At 52.1% G+C, this 16,975-nt stretch overlaps 4 protein-coding genes across 4 annotated transcripts in view; 1 reads left to right on the forward strand and 3 right to left on the reverse strand.

The window, feature by feature from the left end:
• The window catches only part of FHIP1B (FHF complex subunit HOOK interacting protein 1B), a 620,510-nt gene that overhangs the window by 365,095 nt on the left and 238,440 nt on the right, over positions 1-16,975 (reverse strand). The gene's annotated exons all lie outside the window — the stretch shown is intronic.
• CCKBR (cholecystokinin B receptor) overlaps positions 1-16,975 on the forward strand; it is a 540,140-nt gene that overhangs the window by 271,912 nt on the left and 251,253 nt on the right.
• LOC121926885 (F-box/WD repeat-containing protein 7-like) lies at positions 40-9,806 on the reverse strand. The gene is made up of 13 exons (XM_042460243.1): positions 9,552-9,806; positions 8,526-8,648; positions 8,161-8,433; positions 7,589-7,671; positions 7,270-7,408; positions 5,286-5,420; positions 3,354-3,477; positions 3,138-3,274; positions 2,317-2,430; positions 2,050-2,231; positions 1,708-1,933; positions 606-816; positions 40-497 (listed from the first exon to the last, which is right to left on the reverse strand). Exons 1-13 carry the CDS (start codon positions 9,804-9,806, stop codon positions 229-231), a joined length of 2,271 nt encoding a protein of 756 aa, XP_042316177.1. The 3' UTR covers positions 40-228.
• Positions 9,811-16,958, reverse strand: RRP8 (ribosomal RNA processing 8). Its single transcript, XM_042460255.1, has 7 exons — positions 16,615-16,958; positions 14,969-15,239; positions 13,208-13,781; positions 12,370-12,499; positions 12,111-12,217; positions 10,084-10,180; positions 9,811-9,978 (listed from the first exon to the last, which is right to left on the reverse strand). The coding sequence occupies exons 1-7, from the start codon at positions 16,693-16,695 to the stop codon at positions 9,862-9,864; spliced, it is 1,377 nt and encodes a 458-aa protein (XP_042316189.1). The 5' UTR covers positions 16,696-16,958; the 3' UTR covers positions 9,811-9,861.

Below are 16,975 nucleotides of genomic sequence, written 5' to 3' on the forward strand. Positions count from 1 at the left end.
TGAAAAAGTTGGGGGGGATAAACACAACTGGAAACAATGTACAGAAATAAAGTTATATATTTTTGAGTGTGTACAAAAGCCAGCTCTGGTGCTCTGCCCACCTGCCAGCCTCTTTGGGCCCCCAATGTGCCCAACTACATAAATATGGTGCTCTGAGAGGCACCCCCCCCCCCCCCCGCCTGGCCTGCAGGCTCCCCACACAGCCCATCCCCCCCATCCCCCCTGCACTCATTTCAGGTCCACGTCAAAATCTAGCACCAGCAGTTTGGTCTCTTCAGTTCCGTTGCGGCTGCCCACCGCACATACGAGTTTTGTGTTGGAAGCGCGGATGCGCCATACCACGCCACCACTCCCGCCACTCTCCAGTGCCACCAAATTGCGCACAAACTCCCCTGTCTTAAGGTCCCACAGCTTCACCGTCCCGTCGTCTGAGCTGGTTACCACAAACTTGGAGCTGAACTGGAGGCAGGTGACAGCGCTCTGGTGCTTGCTGGGACCTGATGAGGGTGAGGGAGGAGAGAGGCACTCAGTCCCCATGCTAACTGAGCAACTGAGTCCCCATGCTGAGGAGGGGGGGTGTCCCAATCACTGTTCTGAGCACCTACCTTGCAGTGTTTGCAGACACTGGCCAGTCTTGATGTCCCAGATTTTGACGGTGGAGTCAGCGTTGCCTGAAACCAGGATGTTGTCCCGCAGCTCCATGCCACTGGTCAGGGACTGGTGGCCCATCAGTGTGTGCAAGCAGTTGCCACTCTCGGCGTCCCACACACGGATCGAGGTGTCCAGGGAACCGCTCACGATGTGGGTGCCATCAAACTGTTTTGGCAGAGGAGAGGGAGAGTGCCAAGTATTAGTTGAACTCTTCCCCCAAACTCAATAAATCAGTCCACTGCAAGTGAAACAATCAAGCTTTATTACTGAAGTTGAAGAGATGCTACTAGGAAAACTTCTTGGACAGAATTAAACGCTAAGCACACATACATCAAACAAAAGCAATCAAAGGCATTGGCCCCACCCCACAGAACCAGTGGGCTAGATCTATTTCCCCTGTTCCCAAAACAACTACCAGTAGGCATTTTTTGTTTTTTTTTCCAGGTTGTCTTTTCCTGGCCTCTCTGACCATTGAAGAAAGTAGATTAACAGAGCTAGCCAGTACAGTATAATTACTCCTGCATATGCAGCTGGCATCCCTATCATGCAAGGTACTCGGCAAAGGCCAGTTTCATCTCAGGCCCTTTCCTAAAAGTCATAAGAGATTGCCCAACTCATAAGCTTCCAATATATATGTCTTTGCTATAGACATATTTTTGTTAAATATGCTAAATCAGTAAGTAGTTAACCAGCTACATAACTAAATCATCTCCTTCTTACATAGATTCTATAGAACATGATTGCTTTACCTGTTTCTTTGAGGTACGTCCCACCTGCGTACCCCAACTAATGATGAATACAATCCAAACCCCATATACTATACCAGCCAGTAGGAATAATAAATCATACAATCATGCTAATAACAAATGTATAACAAAGAACATATACCAGGCAAAGAACATAGCATGTCAGCCAATATACCAGCTACTATAACAACAAACCAAAGCAATGAATCATATGATCAGGTCTATAGCAAAGACATATCGATAAACCCACACCTTACAGAACCTTCTGTCACAAAGATGTATGACCAAGTATCATATACACGTCACTTACCTGGAGGGAGTAAACCCGGTTGGTGTGACCTTGCAAAGTGTGGATGCAGCTCTCCGTCTCAGGGTCCCAGACCTTGACGGTATAGTCATAAGCACCACTCACCACCTTGTGCCCGTCGTACTGGACGCAGCGCACGGCTGCCACGTGGCCCATCAGCACATGGAGACATTGCCCTGTCTCAATGTCCCACAGGCGCAAGGTGGCATCTCGCGACCCGCTCACTACCCTGCCGAGGGAAGACAAGTTACCCTGAATCCCCAGAGGCTCAAAGTAGCCACGTCAAGCCCAAATCAACGGGGGAGAGGAAAGGGTACTCCCACCCATCTTCCCCATTTGACCCACCTTGTCCCATGGAGATGCATGCAGCGTACAGTGGAGGTGTGCCCATAGAGGGTGTGTACACACTCGCCTGTGTCCGCATTCCACACCTTCAAGGTCCTGTCTGTGGAACCGCTGATAACAATATTGTCCCTCATCTGGGAGGACCAGACCCCACCTGTGTGGCCCACCAGGGTCTGCACACACTATAAGGGAAGAGAGGGATGCTCATGAGGAAAGTAAACACGAATAGTACCAGCCATACACCACCCAGAAAGAAGGAAGGCTCACCTCGCCTGTGACAGCTGACCAAACCTTGAGTGTGTTGTCGTCGGAGCCGCTGACAATCCGGTTGCCGCAGAACTGGAGACAAGTGATGACATGGTCGTCATGGCCTTTAAGGACCTATGAGAGGCAGAGGAAAGGAGTGTTAAGACCGAAGGAAAGGGCACAGCCCCCCGAGGCAGGCCTTGGTGTCAATGATGCCAGCTGCCACCTGGCTTTTCTCTGTGGCAAAATGTGTCTCCTCTAAACCAGTTTGCCCCTGTGCTCCTGTATGATTCTCTGAATTCTACCATATTTTCCGGTGTATAAGACGACTGGGCATATAAGACGACCCCCAACATTTCCAATTAAAATATAGAGTTTGGGATGTACTCACCGTATAAAATTACCCCTCTTCCAACGCACATCAAATAAAAATTTAAAAAATCAGATTTGATTTCATTATGGTAATTTAAATTCAAATGCTTATGACATGCAGGTACTTAGCAGGAAACCTTGTTGTATACAAAGCCTGCTTGGATTGGTCAGTTCTCCCTGCTTGCCCAGTGTTCCCTGTCTCCAACATTATCAGAGTGGTAGCTATATGCGGCGACCGCAGATTCTCCAGTCCAGCTCAGAAGTTTCAGCACCTGCCCTATAATATGACACCTGGCGTATAAGACGACCCCCAACTTTTGAGAAGATTTTCCTGGGTTAAAAAGTAGTCTTATACGCCAGAACATACAGTATTTGCCCGAAAGAGGTAAGCAGCAAGGGCACAGTTGGGCCCACAACCCAGGCTCTCAAGAGCCCAGCCCTTCCCTTCCACAAACCGTTTCCCTCCCTACCTTGGGAGGGCGGGCATCACCACTGCGCCAGTTCATGTCAATGCAGTGCTGCCGTAAGAAAGCCAGCTTCCAGGGACTGTACATGAAGCCAGGACTGAGCAGGCGCCGCTTGCGCATGCTCAATGGCTCTTCAATACCTGTGAGAGGCAGATGACACCATGAGGACCAGGAGCACGAGGAGGAGGAGGATTACAACGAACATGGAGCACGACTCACCCACATCGCGGCACTTCTCCCTCCAGAGCAGGTTGTCTTCTGCCAGGATCCGCCAGTAGCGACATGTCTGGGCAGCGCGGAGCAGATCACGGGGCTCCAAGAAGGAGAGGACGTAGAGTGCCAACTGCGAAGGAAGCCAGAGGTACCGTGCTCACTCTCTACTACCCCACGGCTCAGGGGTGGCCTCTCCTTGGAGACCTTTCTCAGCCTCACAGGAAGGAAGACCACTGCCAAGGAAGGTAGCCCAGCTGAGGCAGCAGGCTGCAGGTGTATCTACTGTGTAGAAAATGAAGCAGTTTGAGACCACTTTAGGTGTCATGGCTCCGTCCTATGGAATCCTGGGATTTGTAGTTTGGTGAGGTATTCAACCTGGCTTGTCAGAGTGCTCTGGTGCCTCACCAAACTACAAAACCCAAGATTCTACAGGATGGAGCCATGATAGCTGAAGTAATGTCTCTGCTCTATTTCTGCAGTGTGGATACACCCAGAGAGAGGATGTGTGTGCATCTGCACTGTAGAAATAGGGCAGTTTGGCACTACTTTAACTGGCATGGCTCCATCCCACAGAATCCTGGGACTTGTAGTTTAGTGAGGCACCAGAGCTCTCTGACAGGCCAAGTTGATACCCCCACCAAACTACAAATCCCAGGATCCCATAGATGGGGCTACAGCATTAAAAGTGGTATCCAACTGCCTTATTTCTACAGTATAGCTGCACCCTGTATTTCTCATCAGTTTCAACACTGAGGACCTTCCACCGGGTGGTTTCTCTGGAATCTCTATGACACCCACAGCTCAGAGCTATGCAACATTAGGCTGGAAAAGAACCACACTCGAACTGGGCCCTGGTCTCCCCATTGCCCCTCAGCAAGTGAACACAGACTCCTGAATGCAGCAAGCCATTCCCTCTGTTGGGCTAGGAGGGGCTGACCAGCTGCCGGGAGCAGACAAACTCCCCAAGGGTCCTTCATCCCCTCCCACAACCCCAGAGGCATGGCCAATGCAGTGAAGACTGGAGACAGTGGCTGCAGAGCTAACAGGCACCTAACATAGAATCATAGAGTTGGAAGAGACCCCATGGGTCATCCAGTCCAACCCCCTGCCATGCAGGAACTCTCAGTCAAAGCATCCCCGACAGATGGTCATCCAGCCTCTCTTTAAAAACCTCCAAAGGAGGAGACTCCATCACACTCACAGGGGAGTGTGTTCCACTGTCGAACAGCCTTTACTGTCAGGAAGTTCCTCCTAATGTAGAGGTGGAATCTCTTTTCCTGTAGCTTGCATCCATTGTAATGTGTCCTGTTCTCTGGAGCAGCAGAAAACAAGCTTGCTCCCTCCTCAATATGACATTCCTTCAAATACTTAAACAGGGTTTCATATCACTCCTTAACCTTCTCTTCTCATTCCTCATAGGGCATGGTTTCCAGGCCGTTCACCATTTTAGTCGCCCTCCTTTGGACATGCTCCAATTTCTCAACATCCTTTTTGAATTGTGGTGCCCAGAACTGGACACAGTATTCCAGGTGGGCCCTGACCAAAGCAGAATAGAGTGGCCCTATTACCTCCCTTGATCCAGGGAGGTAATAGGGCCACTTGGTGTATTACCAGATTATTCACCCCAAGAGCATACAAGGTTGCTCTGCCTGTGCGGCCCAGAAACCTCTTCAACCATACTCTCCTTGACTGCACTGGAGTTCTGCCTTTGCTGCCTACATCCCTCTGCCAACATAAAATCTAGGCTTTTCAGCCCCTAACCTTCCTCCAGTTCCAACAGACTGCACCACCTGCCCCCATTTCTGCCGAGTTTGGCTTCCTGGCGTCTCCACACGCAGAGGCTTGCCACAGCTGAGTGAAAAGCATCCCTGCCAGACCTGAATGTCCTCCCGGGGTTTACCTGCCTACCTACATGCCTCGCCTTGCAGGCGCACTCACCTCCTTGGGCAGAAGCGAGATGAAGTCCCGCTGGAACTGGGGCTCGATCACTTGCATCATGTGCTTGATCTGGGGAGGCTCACAGCGGTCAATGAGTTCATCCAGAGCCAGGAGCTTCTCTGGGCTGCTCCAGCGCTGGGTGGGGAGCAGAGAGGAGCAGTGAGAGAAAGACCCTGAGCCCCCTCAATTGTCTGTCTTGGTTCAACAGCACGGAACAAAAACAAAGCACGTAACAAAACTATCATCGTAAAAGCACCTCATCGTTTTTCATTTTTTAAGCATTCAAATATTTATGTTCCTCCCTTTACTAGAAAATCTTATGCAGCATACGACAAACAAATTTAAAGTAGAATAAATTGTTAAAATAGTTTTAAAAAGCCAAAGAACAAAACAAACCCTAAACAATTCAGCAGATACCAACTGTGTCACCAGTCCACAGATTTTAACCAGCAAACAAACTGAAAGTATTAAAAGTTTTAAATAGATTTAAATTAATTAAAACAATTGAATTTTTTTTAATGATTTAAAACAGCCCCTCAACAGACCACCCCCAATGAGTGGCCTGCAGCCGCCTCTGTCTTCACTGGATCGGGGCCACGACAACTACACAGTGTGGCCCCAATTTGGCCTTTCTGCAGCGTAAAAGGGAGCTGCAAAAAACAGCTCCTTTTTGTGCCATGGAAAGGGCATCATAGCTGCCGGCGCCTTGGCTTTTCAGTGCTCTTTTGGCGCTGCGTCAGCAAGGTGTTGGACTGGATGACCCTTCAGCTCTCTTCCAACAAAGGTGCTATAGACTGAAAGATGTTCCTGCCAAAACATTTAGAGGTTTAGATGTCATCACCAGCATCTATAATTCAGACCAGAAGCATATGGGCAGCCAGAGCAATCTCTTCAAAACTGCCATTATATGGCATCTAAATGGAACCCATCTGCTGTATTTGTCCCTTGCTGTGGTTTCCTTACCTTCTTCCAAGGGCAGGCCTGCACAAATTACTTTTGTTGCTGTTCTATGCCTTCCAGTAAGTTCTGACTTATGGTGATCCTAAGGTGTACCCATCTCAGGGTTCCTCTGAGGCTGAAACAGCATGACTTATCCAAGGTCACCAAGCAGGGATTTGTAGTCCAATGCTGAAACCACTACACCGCACTGGCTCTCATAGAGTCCTTTTCAGTAGCCTAACTGGAAAGTTACCAGTACATAGACTACTGTGGTTAAGCTAACCCTGTCCAGGAAAGGCCATAGCTGGTGGGCCAGCTCAGGCTTGGTGACCTTGGATAAGAACTTGGACACACTCTGTGGCTAGGTCTCCAACAAGGATGGGTCCAGGAGTGCTCCCAGGCTACACACTTGCTCCTTTGGTGTGGGGAACGCCAGCAACTCCATCTAGGTCCCTTACCTAATTCCCAGACCTGAGTTATCAGCCCTCCATATCCCCAGATCCCACATTCAGGGATTCAGTTGTCCCCAGTATGAAACTATTTCCCCAAAAGAACATCAAAAAGCAAACTTTGATTTTGTTTTAATATAGAATAGACATTATTTTTTGCCACTATATAAAAGGGGGTGATCATTTATAGACCCTTGCCTTCCGTGGGGGGGGGGGGGGGTCCTGAAAAAATTCCAGCAGATACCAACTGTGTCACCAGTCCACAGATTTTAACCAGCAAAGCTCATACTTTTCTCACACAAATATCTCACTCTAAAACCAGCATTAAAACACAAAAACAACACTCAAACCAAAAAATGAAAATCAGCAGAAATCTACCCAGCTTTCTACTCACACAAAGACCTTCTCTCTCTCTCTCTCTCTCTCTCTCACTCACACTCACACACACACAGAGGTCTTGACCAAGTGACTGACCAGCCAAGCAGCTTGGCCATTTTTTGGAAAACATGGTGCTAGCCACCAAGAAGACCCTATTCAGTCTGAAACTGGTACCCAGCAGAGTTCCTCTGAGCTGCCACCTCCTGGTGTCCCCTCACCTGGAAAGTCCGTAGCCAGTCCTGCAGCTCTGGGGGTGGGTTCATGGGAGGGACATGTCGGCAGCGGGGTTGACCTGCCTTAGCGTTCCGCAGGTCCCCAAAAGTGGCAGTGGGGCTGGCGACGCAGGGACCCAGCACTCTAGGGAGGGAATGAGAAGATGAGGAGGAAACCTCCAAGAGGGCAGGCACCCAGAGCACCCTTGCTCCCCACCCCATTCCCCAGGAAGCACTGCCAGATGTCATGGGACAGTCTCGCCCCAACACTTGGTACTAGGAGATGCTTCCACAGCCTCTGTCCCACTTACTCCAGGGTCCTCACCTGCCCCTCTCAGAGCCCTTGCAGACCTTCTTGCCTGGCGACAGAGCTCTGCCATCCGGGCCATTCTCAGACTTGCGCTTCATCTGAAACACAAAGGAGGTTTTGTGGGAATTAGGCAAGTTTACATGTTCACAAGACACTCCACTCCCCATTGATGCCAGTGCCAGGCAGAAGCCACCTTCCACTCTCCATTTGACCCAACGTCAAAAGACCCAATGACCCCCCCCCCTGCAGTCCAGGCAGGGAAGAAGCAGGAGACCAGGATATTCTGGCTTGTCAACAGTGCGAGGAATGTCAGCCCACAAGAGTCTCATCAGTTGGCCCCCTTCCAGGATATTTCTAGATCTCTGGCAGATGTAAGAGGGCCCCATCTGGCCATCACTAGACACACCAGAGCAGGGTTTGGGGGAAGATGCCCCTGTCCCAAACAACACAGGGAGGAGATTGATCTGTGCGGCTGCCAGAAACCGTTCTCTGGCAGCCCCACATATCTCCCTTTAGTCAGGGCCTGAAACCCACATACCTCAGCGCAGCCCTCAAGAGCAGCGGCTCCCACTTCCAGATGCACCCACCTTGGGCCGGCTCTGCCGAATGAGGCCGCCCTCGGTACGCTCCAGGTAGTCAATCCAGCGCTCGTCCACCGTGTAGTAGAAGTAGACGTCACCTCCTCTGCCACTGCCTTGCTCTTCCTCCTCCTCTTCCTCCTCACCGCTCTCGCCCTCCTCTTCCTCCTGGGCATCAGGGCTCTCGGTCGTCGTTGCAGGGAAGGAGGTCCCAGGTTCGGGGGGCCTTTGGGGCTCCTCATCGGCAGCATCGTTCTCTGCCTCTTCCTCCTCCTGGGGAGCCTACGCAGAGAAGGAAAGGCCATGTCACCCGCCCTTAGGAGTCCCCATTCCCTCTCCCGTACCCAGAAAGGAACCATTGGAAAAGGGCGCACCTGTCGGGATCCCTCCGTTGAGGGGGCTCTGCAGGTGACCCGCTGGCTGTTCAGCTCCAGGATGCGGGCGGTGATGCCCTTGACACGGAGTAGGTCCTCCGGGGAGGCAAAGCCCTTCAGCTCCTGCAGGATAGAAAAAGTAGGGGGTGAGAGAGCAACCCGGTGTGTGGGTGAAGGAAATGCCCTCTCCTCCGGACTCCTCCTTTCTCCTCCTGCCCCACGGCTCCCCTCCTCCATCTTCTTTCACTCTCTGCATCTCTTCCCCTCCTCGCATTGAGTAGGGAGCAAGTCTGTTTACTCCAGCTCCAGAGAACAGGACCTGGAACAATGGGTGCAAATTACAGGAAAAGAGATTCCTCCTCAACATTCGGAGGAACTTCCTGGCAGTAAGGGCTGTTTAACAGTGGAACATGCTCCTTCCTCGGAGTGTAATGGAGCCTCCTTCCCTGGAGGTCTTTAAGCAGAGGCTGGATGGCCATCTGTCAGGGATGCTTTGACGGAGAGTTCCTGCATGGCAGAATAGAGTTGGACTAGATAGCCCTTGGGGTCTCTTCCAACGCTAGGATTCTATGGTGTTTCCTCCTCCTCCTGCCTGCCCTCCCTCTCCCCACTCCTTCTTCTCCTCCCCTCCCCATCCACTCCCTTTATCTTCCCCCACCTCTTGCCTTTCCCACCCCCTTCTTCAACTCCCCTCCATGCCCTCTCCCCCCATACCTCCCTTCATTTCCTCCTTCTCCCTCTCCCACCTCGCCTTTCCTCTCCCCTCCCTTCCTCCTCCCTGCCCCCCTCTTGCCCCTTCCCCTCCCATCTTTCCTTCTCTCCCCACAACTTCCCCTCCTGACCTAACCCTCTCCTGCCCCCTCTCCCTCCTTTTCCTCTTCTCCCTTCCCTCTCTCTCCCCTCCCAACCCTCTCCTGCCCCTCCCCGTCTCCACCCTTCCTTCCTTCCCTCTCCCCGTCCTCCTTTCTTCCTTCCTTCTCTCCCAATTCTTCCCCACTCTGCTCCTTCCTTCCTTCCTTGGCTGACCTCTCTCTTGCGGACGATGCCCCTGGCCCTCCGGCGCCCGATGCCGACCAAGGCCCTCTCCAGCTCCGCCGCCCCGGCCCGGTTCAGGTCCAGCTTCCCGCCTTCGCCGGGGCCCGGCCCCAGCGAAGACCCCGACATCGCTGCTCTCCTCCGACACAGCCACAGCACCTCAACCGCGCCTGCGCATGGCGCGCCCCTCCCTCGACTACAACTCCCGTCAACCAGTGCGCGGGAGAGACAGACAAACACACACATCCGCTCCGCCGAAAGCTTTTATTGGTCACGAACGGATAACTCCCGCCCACCGACGTCATCTCCGCTTGTAGAGGCAGGGGCGGAGCGCCAGACCAGGAAGTGGTTTCGTCTTGGCCGGAAGCGGCCCCACTTTGGCGAACTCGAAGGTGTAGAAGTGGCTGCCGGAGAGGTCCTGGCGGAAGGAGGAGGGAGAGAGTCGGAGTGGGCGGGGCTAAGGGCGCGTGGCCCCGCCCCTTCAGTCAATAGCGCCTAGGGAACGGGAGGAGGCGGGGCTTACCTTGGAGCGCAGGGCGAAGCCGAGGCGGGCCAAGGCCCCCACAAAGGCCCGGATGTCCGGGAAGCGGCTGGCCACTTCCGCCACCAGAAGCGTCCCTCTGAGGGGAGAGGGGAAAGGTCAGGGGTCAGAAACCCGGCCCTCCGTTGCCATGGAGACGGCGGAAGAGTGGCCGCCATCTTGTATCCATTAAGCACCTCCCTTATTATTATTTTATTTATAAAGCGCTGAAAATTTACCCGCCGCCCTTTCAGCTAAAACTATCTGCATTATATTCTGCTTCCTAGAAAGTCCGCCTCCGGAAGGAATGGGAAGCGAAGAAGAAGAAGAAAGGGAAGCCGCCCGCTGCGGCACACGCTCCGCAAAACAACGCAACACAAGACGTCTTAGTACAGCCTAAATAGACATGCAAACAATGACCCATTCAATAACGTCGGATCAAGTTTTCCCGTGAGCCGCCTTGGGCCCCTCCCCAGAGAAAGGCGGGATAGAAATGGAATCAATAAAGATGATGATTATTACTTCCTTATACCCCGCCCTTCTCCCAATATAAGGACTCAAGGCGGCAAAGAGGGTAATGCCTGGGAAGGCTTCCCTGAAAGTTTTGAAGCTGGTCCCTCCCCATTCGCTGGGGTTAGGGGCACAAGACCCCCAGGAATATGGGGAAGCCACAAATACCCCAAACACCATGTTTTCACCTGAGAGGACACCTCTCTAGAAACCTCTAGGTCCTCCAGCGCAGCTCTGTGGTCAATGTCTGACAGGCATCATAGAGCTGGAAGAGACCCCAAGAAGGGCCCCGATCCAGTCCTACTCCCTTCTTCTGCCATGCAGGAACTCTCCATCAAAGCACCCCCAGCGACAGAGGGCCATCCAGCCTCTGCTTAAAGACAGCCTCCAAGGAAGGACTCTGTTGAACAGCCCTCACTGTCAGGAAGTCTAGGTCTTTCAGTGCAACATTTGGTTAAAGCTGAGCAGAGAGTGACACTGGAGGACCTAGATATTCCTGGAGAGAACATATTAATCAAATCCACAAATAGGGAGAGATGAATGTATTTTCATGGAAGAGTAGTGGAAGTGGAGGAGGCCTTCCTGAACCCCACAAATTATTCCCCTCACCCCACTTCCTGCCCTCCAAAACTGAACTATGGGACTATACAGGCCGCCCCTTTCCTGGCCAGATTGGGGACATGGCAATCTCACGCAGCGGCCCCAATCTGGCTTTTGGGGGGGGGGGGCAAAAAGGAGCCACAGTGAATATGAAGAAAGTGTATTTAACTTCCAGTAGTTAAACACAGTCATCTTAACCATCTCTTCTCCAGGCTAAAAATCCCCAGCTCCCTAAGGCTTTATGGTTTCCAGACCCTTCACCCTTTTGGTTGCTCTTCTCTGGACATGCTCCAGTTTCTCAACATACTTTTGGAACTGTGGTGCCCCAAACTGGGCACTGTGTTCCAGATGAGGTCTGAATACCAGCTTAACTGAGAGCAACTATAACAATATCTTCACAAAATGTAGGCCTATGACTCCAGCATCATCGGTTTCTCTCCCTCTCTCTCTCACTCCTGTTTGGTTTTTAACACCTTTGCCTGATGAAGAAGCCTGTGGTGCTCTGAAACCTTGCATCACATATTTTGTGCATTTTGTTTGGTCCCATAAAGGTATCCCTGTTTTGTAGATTTTGGATGTTATTGTACTTTGTTCGAGAACAGCAGCTACCAAACTTTGGTCCTCCAGGTGTTTTGGACTTCACCTCCCAGGACTGCAGACTGTTAGCCAAGCCAGCTAAGGCTTCTGGGAACTGAAGTCCAAAACATCTGGAGGACCAAAGTCTGGGAACCACTGCTCTGGAATAATTTTCTCTTTGTGGAATTATTCCAATGATGGTATGACTCCACCATTGAGGCACTGGAAATACCTTATTTTCTGGGCTGATTGGATGGCAGGCACTGGGACTATTTGGGGGGGGGGCTAGCGTAACTAATCAGCAAAGCAGCTGCCCCCACCTCTGCCAGTAAGGACCCCCTTACCCCATCCGTAGCACCCGGCTGGCCTCTGCCAGGACCTCTTGCACGTTTGTTCCCATGAGCGCCAAGCAGAAGACAGCCACATCCACCGATTCACCTTCCAGGGGGACCTGGGGAATGGATGGGGGTGAGAAAAAAGGACAGGTAGAGGAGGGGATAACCACCCATGGTGCCCAGTGGCCTTCTCAGGGAGACTGGTGAGCCCAGAAGAGTCTCAACCATAGCAAATGGGGGCCGTCACCCTCCACCCCCTGGAGCATACCTGTGCCATGTCACAGACGGTGACGCGTGGGTCCAGGGCCACGAGGTCAAAGCAATGCACCCTATTCCGGAGGTTGCGTGCCAGTGTGCAGTCGCCACACCCAAAGTCGGCCACCACCAGGGAAGCTGGTCTGGATTTCAAACAGTGCAGAGAGTGAGAGAATTAGGAGCCAGATTCAGCCTTGTTCTGAAGGAAGCCCACCCCTCTCTGTTTCTACGTGGGTTGTGCAAACCCCGATGGCTGCAAGGGATCAGGCCAGAGCCCTGGGAGCCTCAGAGGACTGGGCTGTCCAGGTGCACCTGATGGGGCAGGAGATCTGCAAGGCACTGGGCAGCCAGGAATTCTTTCTGATGAGGCGGCTGTCTCTTTATACCAGGGGTTGTTCTCAGAGGTGCAGGCTGCCACCAGGGAGGCTGGTCTGGATTTCAATCAGTGCAGGGACAACACAATTATGAGCCAGTGCTGGCCCTGCTCTGAATGAAGCCCGCCTAGAATCGTAGAGTTGGAAGAGACCCTAAGGTCCATCCAGTCCAACCCCATTCTGCCATGCAGGAACTCTCAATCAAAGCATCCCAGACAGCCTCTGCTTAAAGACTTCCAAAGAAGGAGACTCAATCACTCTCTAAAGGTAATGTATTCCATTGTTGAACAGCTCTTACTGTCAGGACGTTCCTCTTAAAGTTAAAGTGGAATCTCTTTTCCTGTAGCTTGCATCCATTGTTCCGTGTTCTAGTCTCTGGAGCAGCAGAAAACAAGCTTGCTCCATCCTCTCCCTGTTTCGGCACATGTTGTCCAAACCATGACGTGGCACCCAGAGGACCCCAGCCAGGGAGCTTACCTGTTGCGCAGGTAGCGCACAAGGCGCTGGACGGGCTTTTCAGGCCAGCGAGCCATCTGCCGGGCAAAGCCCCGGTGGTAGATGGCAAAAGCCTCTGGGTCCTGCTGAAAAAGCTGCACCGCATCCCGGCTGGGCAGGGTGTAGAGTTGCTCATTGAGGTAGCGGAAGCGTGCGGCCTCCAGGCGCTCCGCCATGCGCAGCCGCAGGGATGCTGCCCGGCCCGCAATGGACTCTGAAAGAACCGTCTCTCCTTCTTCTGGGCTGCTGGGGGGCTCCTCTGCAACAGGGGGCTGGGAGTGGTCCCCTGGCTCCCCCCCGGGGTCACTCCGCTGTTCCCCCGGGGCTTTGAATTTGTTCTTCTGCCGCCGCTTGTTCTTCTGGCGGTTCCTCCACTGCTTCCTGGTCAACATAGGCTGCCCTGGACTTTCCTTGGCAGCTCCCTCCTCAGTCCTGGGGTTCTTGGAGTCAGCACTGGGCTTGGCAGTGCCATCCTTCTTTTCAGCCATCAATGGTGATGCTGTCGCTGCTTTGCTTGGGCAGAAATACAGACTGCTGTGGGCCAACGGCACATTTTCTGAAAGAATGGAAACTGTTTATGGATTTTCAAGCAGTTGAACTATGTACTAATTTGTGGTTATGGTTACTAGTGATCACAGAATCATAGGGCTGGAAGAGACCACCAACCCCTGCCATGCAGGACCTCACAATCAAAGTACTCCTGACAGATGGCCATCCAGCCTCTGCTTAAAAACTTCCAAAGAAGGAGACTCCGCCACACTCCGAGGAAGTGTGTCCCACCTTCCAATAACTCTTACTGTCAGGAGGTTCTTGCTAATGTTTAGTTGAAATCTTTTTTCCTGTATCTTACATCCATTGCTCCATGTCCTATTCTCTGGAGCAGCAGAAAACAAACTTACTCCATCCAAAATATGACAAAATGTTTAAACAGGGCTATCATACCTCTCAACCATCTCTTCTCCAGGCTAAACATACCCAGCTCTCCGAGTTTCTTCTCATAGAGCTTTATGGTTTTCAGACCCTTCACCATTTTGGTTGCCCCCTCTGGACACACTCCAGTTTCTCAACATTCTTCCTGAATTGTGATGCCCAGAACTGGACACAGGATTATTCCAGGTAGGCATGACCAAAGCAGAATAGAGTGACACTTGATCTAGACACTATATTTCTATTAAGCCTACAATCACATTGGCCTTTTTAGCTGCCGCATCACACTGTTGACTCATGTTCAACTTGTAGTCTTACATTTCTGCTCTATTCTGTTATACATTTGCCTTTTAATATTGAGTTTTAATCTTAACTTAGTTTAGTATTAGAGCCACTGTAGTGTAGTGGCTTGAGTGCTGGATTAGGACTCTGGAGAGCAAGGTTCAAATCCCAATTGTAAACCCATCGGCTGACCTTGGACAAGTCAAACTCTCTCAACCTCAGAGGATGGCAATGGCAAACCACCTATGAAGAAACTTGCCAAGGAAAAGACCCCCGCAAGGGCCATCCAGTCCAACTCCTTCTGCCATGCAGGAATATCTAGACTCCTAGAGCAACCCTAAGGGGCCAACCAGTCTAACCCCATTCTGCCATGCAGGAAGACATAACCCAAGGGAGCCATCCAAAGGACCCTACCCTCCAATGACGGGTCCAGAAGCCTCCTAAAATGCTTCCTGTCCCTTCTGAGTGTCTTTCACCTTCTGCCCACCAGGACCAGGGGGAGGTAAAGGAGGAGAGGAGAAGGGACTACTTTACCATCATCCCCAGGAGGATGAAGAAGCTGCTCCTTCTTCTCTTTTTGTCCCTGCAGCCGCCGTGTCCTCCGTCGCTTCTTTACCCGCCGTGACGGCTCATCTTCCGGGTCCTTGAGGCCCCCTGCACCTCCTTCCTCCTCCAACTCCTCCTCCCGGTCACTGGATGAGGGGGTCCCAGGGGCTTCCCCTGGTGGGGGTCCTAAGCCCTCCAGGCGGCGCAGGGTGGCCAGGAGGAGATGTCGGGGTGCGGGGGTGTTCCCTCTGGGGGGTCCCTGTCAGAAAGGGGAGTTAGTGGTCATAGAGGAGGAAAAAGGGTGTCACCCTCCAGCCCCTTCCAATCCCGACCACCCCCAGGTTATCCAGTCCAACCCTTCTGCCATGTAGGAATACATGGAATCCTTGAGTTGGAACAGACCCCAAGGTCATCCAGTCCAACTCTCTTTGGCCATGCAGGAAAACAAAGAATCCTAAAGTTAGGAGAGAGCCCAAGGCCCATCCAGTCCAACCCCCTTCTGTCAGGCAGGAATACATAGAATCCTAGAATTCAAAGATATAGCCATGTTAGTCTGTATAATCATTCTGCAAAGAGATTATGTAGCATCTTTGAGACTAATTGAAAGAAAGAAGTTGGCAGCATGAACTTTCATAGATATAAGTCTATAGTAGTAAAAGCAGTATAAGAACATACTTGCTCTTGTTAAGTCTATTTCCTCAGATACATACCTGTTACAAATAGAGCTTTTCCCCATCAGCCATTTGATCAAAGATGGCCTTATTGGTGGAAGGGAAAAGTGGACATGATTTTGATGGACAACACAGTATATGGCTGAATTCAAACACACAGCCATGTTAGTCTGTAAAATCAGTATGGAAAAGGCTCTTGTAGCATGTTTGAGACTAACTGAAAGAAAGCAATTGGCAGCAAGAGGGTTGGACTCCCTTCCAACTCTAGGATTGTGTGTATCCCTGCATGGCAGAAGGGAGTTGGACTGGTGGCAGGAATATGGATATGGAATACAAATGGACCTGAGGAAGTAGACTTAAGCCCACCAAAGCTCATGCTGCCAACTGCTTTCTTTCATTCAGTTAATCTCAAAAGTGCTACAATATTTCTCTACACAGAATCCTAGAGTTGGGGGAGACCCCAAGCAGCCATCCAGTCCAAGCCTCTTTGACCTGCAGGAATGCAGAGAAGCCTAGTCGGGAGAGACTCCAAGGGGCCATCCAGTGCAACCCCCTTCATCTATGTAGGAATACATAAGATCCTTAAGTTGGAAGAGACCCCAAGAGGCCATCCAGCCCAAACCTCTTTGGCCATTCAGGCACACATAAACTCCCAGAGCTGGAAGATGCCCTAATAGGCCATCAAGGCCGACCCTCTTTAGCCATGCAGGAACACATAGAGCTGGAAGATAGGCTGAGAAGCCATCCGGCCCAATTCTTTCTTTTACTGTACAGTACATAGAAGCCTAGAGCTTGAAGAGACCCAAGGGCCATCCAGCCAAGCCTCTTTGGCCATGCAGGAATACATGGAAGCCTAGAGTTAGAAGGGATTCCCAAGGGGGCCACCCGGTGGTCCAACCCTCTTTGGCCATGCAGGAAGACCCCCTCCAAGCCCCTTCCAGGCCCCCTCGGGTCCCCACTCACTTTGGGGCTCCTCTTGGGGCTCCTCTGCTGGGCTCCCTTTCCGGGCCCCTGCTCCTCGTCCCACTCGCACTCCGCAAACATCTCCGCAAACGACAGCCCCGCGAGGTAGGCACACTCTGGGGAAGCAAAGGAAAAAGGGTCCCCGGCGCTGCCTTCCTCTTTCCCGGCACACGCCGTCGGAAGCCCTGCTCATCCGGTGAGGCAAACCCCGGTTGCTTGCCCAGGGCGCCCCCTGTCGGTGGGAGGCCGCGACTGGGGGGCGGCGGGGGTCTCCTTTGCCCCCAAAAGAGGCAGGAAGCGGGGCGTGGGGGGCGAGGGCTGCGGGGGAAGCCCCTGGGAGTGAGCAAAGGCAGGAAGGGGT

The sequence above is a fragment of the Sceloporus undulatus genome, chromosome 3, assembly GCF_019175285.1.
Source record: "Sceloporus undulatus isolate JIND9_A2432 ecotype Alabama chromosome 3, SceUnd_v1.1, whole genome shotgun sequence".
Lineage (NCBI taxonomy): Eukaryota > Metazoa > Chordata > Lepidosauria > Squamata > Phrynosomatidae > Sceloporus > Sceloporus undulatus.